This window comes from Echeneis naucrates, chromosome 18, assembly GCF_900963305.1.
Source record: "Echeneis naucrates chromosome 18, fEcheNa1.1, whole genome shotgun sequence".
Taxonomy (NCBI): Eukaryota; Metazoa; Chordata; class Actinopteri; order Carangiformes; family Echeneidae; genus Echeneis; species Echeneis naucrates.
The window spans coordinates 13,559,742-13,565,022 of record NC_042528.1 but is presented as its reverse complement, the minus strand read 5'-3'; the positions used below and the strand labels follow the sequence as shown (position 1 = coordinate 13,565,022).

Genomic DNA, 5,281 nt, shown 5'->3' with positions numbered 1-5,281 from the left:
GCCACCGAAGTCAGACTCTGACTTCCTTGTGACCCTGGTCGTATAAAGAGCATCTGTGTCCAAATTCAGCTTTTAGACCACCAGAGTTTAAATTGATTTTGGGTTCATTTGTCATTGTATTGTCATCAAATTGAGTCATTGGAAAATTAAATGTAGCTGTTGCACTGCTGTAGTAGTGATGCACTCAGAATAATGGTAGTAGTGGGAGTGGTAGTAGTAGTAGGAAATATGATTTTATAAGTATCGTAAATTCATACTTTTTGTTATAATAACAATGGTTATGTCAGCAACACTGTATATAAAAAGACTACTAGTTGAGATACTGTAACAGATAACGGACAGAGACAGTGCGGGGAAAGGAGCAAAACAGACACTTTTAAAAGTGGTCATCCAGATTTTCATGTTGCTGTTAAGAACAATGGACAAAGCCTGGGGGCTTTCTGTGCGGACATAGCATGTTCTCCCCGTGCTTGCGGGGCAACCACCCAACGTCCATAGACATGTATGTGTAGGATAATTGCTGACTAAATTGTCCGTAGGTGTGAGTCAATAGACTGGGGACCTGTCCAGGGTGCAGCCCGCCTTCGCCCGATCTGAGCTGGGATTGGCTCTAGAAACGGATAAACGGTAGAAGATGGATTAATTAATCTATCATTACGATCCTCGTGATTTACATATGAATTAAAGAATAGTAACTGAGCCTTTGAGCCTTCTGCTGCTCTACTTTAATGAGAAACAAGGTCAAATGTAATCTCATTGTGTGCTGTGGCAGCACTATGTTTTCACTTTCCCCTTTGGATTGATTTCCCGGGAAAATACTATGATAATGAGGCCAGTCTCTACCAATCCCAATGCTGCAATTTCACCAGGCACCGCCTTCGATGACGACAAATGAGAGGAAACTGTACAATTCCATAAAAGGCTATTACTCCCGCATGCGCAGTAGCTTGAGTTTTGTTTGAAGTGAACTGCTGCCTGGAACTGCCCTACAAGCTGCAAAGTCGCCAATCATTTGATTTTAACTGTATATTTTCCCCATTTCCTCCATATTGTTTTAGTGCCTCTATGCATCGTAGGGACGATGTTAGGCCACCACTACCCAAATGCCGACAAGTCGCAACAACTGGTCAACTATGTGGAGGATTATCTGGAATGTGTGGAGTCCCTACCATTGGACATACAAAGAAATGTTTCCCTGCTTCGAGAAATTGATGCAAAGTATCAAGGTATTGTGTTATACGCTTTTCTCGTGAATTCTAACTGCGTGTGTGTAAAAGTGTTAAACATTGACGGCAGTGTGAGAGGATGGGCTGAAATGGTGGAGCAGGCGCGAGGCTTGTGTTCCCATTTTGCAAAAACTGAGCGCCCCTTGTTTCATCCCAACACTAAGGTGACCGGCTGAAATGTGGACAATTGTATCGATAGACCAAGGGCTAATTCAACAAGCAAGCAAAGCGACAGTTAGCATTGCTCGGATACTCAGTCCTGTTTTGTGTGCGATACCAATCTGATCGAGGAAATTCTGAAATGCACTATGTGTCTTTCTACAAATGTATATTGTGACCTGATAATGATCTGTGAATGAATATTTGGTGTCTGATGGCACATTCGGTGTTAATACAGTCCCAAAACTAGAACCGTGTAATCATAAAATCTCAACTTTTTCAATAGCTATAGACTATACACTGCCGCCCAGCGCGGTGTTTCCACGGAGGATTATTGTGCGAATAGCAGGTAAAACGATGCGTAAACTTGGTTTTTTATTTGAAAGAAACGCTACTTGGTCTATGAAACGTATGCCGAATACCACAACACAGAATGAGGATGCGTAGAAATTGGGTAATTGTCTTAATTGATGTATGACCCTTTGCCCAACGACCATGGTTAACAGACATTGCAGTTTCCTTAATGCAGGCTTGTGTGACATTATGCATACTAAAGAGTGCTGGTTAACTGTTCATTTTCGCCTTGCTGTCCGTGAGGTGGGCTCGGTATTTAGCCGATAAGAGCGATTAATGACTCTGTCGTCAACGTTAAGGCGGTTAGTATTCGAACAAATGCGTTTATTGTAGGAAAAACAATTGTCATTGTTGCGTTGTGTTGACACAGGCTAAGCGGCGGTGTTGAACTGCCGCCGCTCGCGATAAGTTGAACGACACCATCGATAGATAGTGACGGAAATCGAATGAACTCACGCGCATTGGTTTTAAATCATTTTCGGGAGAGACTACACACATTTGAGGGCTGGATCGACGTCCACCCCACTACTCTGCTCCCTAGATCTCGAACCGCAGAGCCGGATAGCTCCTCAAGGCACCCCCTCCGACTGGCGTCACTTCCCGTGGGTTGGCTCTCAGTGTGGCTCCGCCCTCTCCTGCCCCCTATCTAACATGTCCAATTTCTATTTCACGTCAGCCAAAAGTTTAAAATGTCCGCTGAAAAGTTGGACGGGCACTTTATTAGGAACAGCTGTGCACCTGCTTCTTCATATAGTCAGCCAATCGGTGTGTGTCAGGAGCGTTCCTTCATGTTCTAATCAAACCTCTGAGCAGAATGCTGAGGTTGCAGTGACTGGACAGTCCGAGACCTGCTCTGATGGATCTGAATTTTTGCTGTGGCAGCAGATGGTAGATACTGTTTCCATGGACCCAACCAGCCTTATGTCAACAGTGCACATTGATAGTGGCGTAAGTTCTCTGAGTGCCACACTCTGAGAATTGTTGCTGACTGGGATCTGTATTTTATGGCTGCATTTTACCATTGTACCAGCAGGACAATGATAAAGTTTTCTCAGACTGGTTTCATCTAGATTCCAGTGAGTTTATTGCACTTCAACTCCCCCCCATCCACTATCCTTTTAGGCCTTTTGTGGTATATGATAGACCAGGAGAAGAATTTGCAGGCGACAAATCTGTAAAACTGGTGTGGTGCAGTCACGATGTGGAGAACCAAGGAACCACCCAGTGTTAGTGTGCTGTTCTGTACATAGTTAAATGTTCACCAAGTTGGTAGAATAAGTTCACTTAAAGTAAAAACATAATTTTCATGCTCATTTTAGAGATATAAGCCATTTTGAAATGACACTGGTAAAAAGTAATCTTCCCATGCCTTTTTTCCCCCCAACAGTTTTACAAATGCAATGAGAAACACAACACCTAAAAAAAAAAAAAAAATTAGTAGAGGGTCCAGTTCATTAATTTGCCTGTGTGGTTTGTGCTCTGCAGAGGTGCTGAAAGAGGTGGATGAAGTGTTCGAGAAGTACAAAGGTGAACAGGATGCAGCTCAAAGGAAGCGCCTACAGATCCAGCTGCAGCGGGCGCTCATCATCAGCCAGGAGCTTGGAGATGAGAAGATTCACGTGGTGACCCAGATGACAGAACTGGTGGAGAACCGCTCTCGCCAAATGGACTCTCATTCCCTGTGCCTCCAGGAACCCAGCGAGGCTGAGCGGCTCAGCACGGAGCGGCGATCCAGCATCCAGGAGCCCCCGGCCCCTGAGCGCACCTCAAACCGGCGTCCAAGACGCCAGCGTAACAGCGAGAGCCGTGACTCCAACCACCCTTCAGCCAACGGGTCTATGGTGGACGATGCCTCGGAGGAGCTTTCCATCCCTCCACCCCGAGAAAAGAAGTCCAAGTCTGCAAAGAAGAAAAAGCGCAAGTCCAAACAGGAACGGGACGCATCGCCAGTAGAATTTGCTATTGACCCCAATGAGCCCACTTACTGCCTCTGTGAGCAGGTGTCTTATGGCGAGATGATTGGATGTGATAACGACCAGTGCCCCATTGAATGGTTTCACTTCTCCTGTGTGGGGCTGACCTACAAGCCCAAAGGCAAGTGGTACTGCCCCAAATGCAGAGGGGACAACGAAAAGACCATGGACAAAAGCCTAGACAAGAACAGAAAAGACCGTCGTTCCAGGTAGTGACCTTCATCTCAGAGTTCTTCTTCTTGGGGGTTAGAACTGCGTGGTAGTTGATAAAAGTACTTGTGATGTTATAAGAGCACAATCAAACACCATGAGTAGCAGCGCTTATTATTAATCAAGGACAAGTTGTGATTGCTGTTACATCACTGATTGCTCCCGCTGGTTATCGGCGCACTGTGGACTATAGGGAGTCCAGCTGTTGCGAGAAACATCTGCCTGAAGCTGCTGTCGTCCTCAAGTGTTTCGCTCTCTGTGGGATTTTATTTTGTTTTTGTTTTTTTTTTTTGACTTGTAAGCGAAAAAAAGAGAATAATTTGGTTTACTTTTTATTCTGGTCACGTTCCTCATTTAAAAAAGAAAAAAAAAAAGAAGAAGAAACAGGTATTCCAATTAATGGTTATTAGTTTGTTCAGTTTTGGCCAAACGTTATTCTAACTTCCTAAATTATACTCAGTTATTTGGAATCTGCATCTATCTTTCTACGATACTGGCTTCTAGAGAATAACCTTCACATGTAATATGTTTACAAGATATTGATATTTAATTGAGGAGATGATTGTTGATAGGACACTGGAGTAGAACGCTGTGTGTGGACTTAACGTTTTCACTGGTTCACTATCACTATTGTGTACATTTCTTTTTATATTCATTAAAACAAAGTATTGTCATTCAGTGACCTGTGTTTTCTTCAGTGTGAAAAACAATCAGCTGCCCTTCATGGAAACAGCATTCCCTAATGTCAGTGGCCTCTGTCAGCTGGATAATGCTCCCTAATGCTTCAGGAATGGTTTTGAGGAACAACAAACCACTGAAGGTGTTAATTTAGCTCCATTCCAGCATCTGTGGGATGAGCTGGACCAACAAGTACAGATCCATGGAGGCTTCACCTCACAACTTCCAGCAGTTAAAATATCTGCTGCTCTGAGAGGAGTCCAGGGCTGTTTTAGATCTACACAGTATCAAACAGGTAGTTATAACCTTATGTCTAATTGGTGTGATTCATATAAGATTGGTTCTACGCTAAGAAATGCACACGGTCTAAAACATTTTTCTCACAGTACAGCAGTTACATTATAACTAAGTCATTCAGCCACACATGTCTTTTGGGACTAAAAGTATTGTTATATAATCATACTTCTGCACTTAATCAAGCTTTTGAATTGACAACTTTTACAGCCAACTGTCCTTCTAACTATACTAACAGTCTAATCCAACAGTCATGCAAATCTCATCTCCCTTTTATCTCACAGAGAGCTGCTTAGGTGTTGGTCCTCAAACTAGCCCTAACAGCTGCAGAGACTGTCCCATCCTTTGACCTCTCCTTTTCTTCCTCACTGCTGCTGGACTCACCAA

At 43.7% G+C, this 5,281-nt stretch overlaps 1 protein-coding gene across 1 annotated transcript; it reads left to right on the top strand.

Moving 5' to 3' along the window:
• The first annotated feature begins 963 nt into the window (after positions 1-963).
• On the top strand, positions 964-4,179 carry LOC115059023 (inhibitor of growth protein 2-like). Its single transcript, XM_029526611.1, has 2 exons — positions 964-1,226; positions 3,225-4,179. The coding sequence occupies exons 1-2, from the start codon at positions 1,082-1,084 to the stop codon at positions 3,923-3,925; spliced, it is 846 nt and encodes a 281-aa protein (XP_029382471.1). The 5' UTR covers positions 964-1,081; the 3' UTR covers positions 3,926-4,179.
• The last annotated feature ends 1,102 nt before the right edge of the window (positions 4,180-5,281 follow it).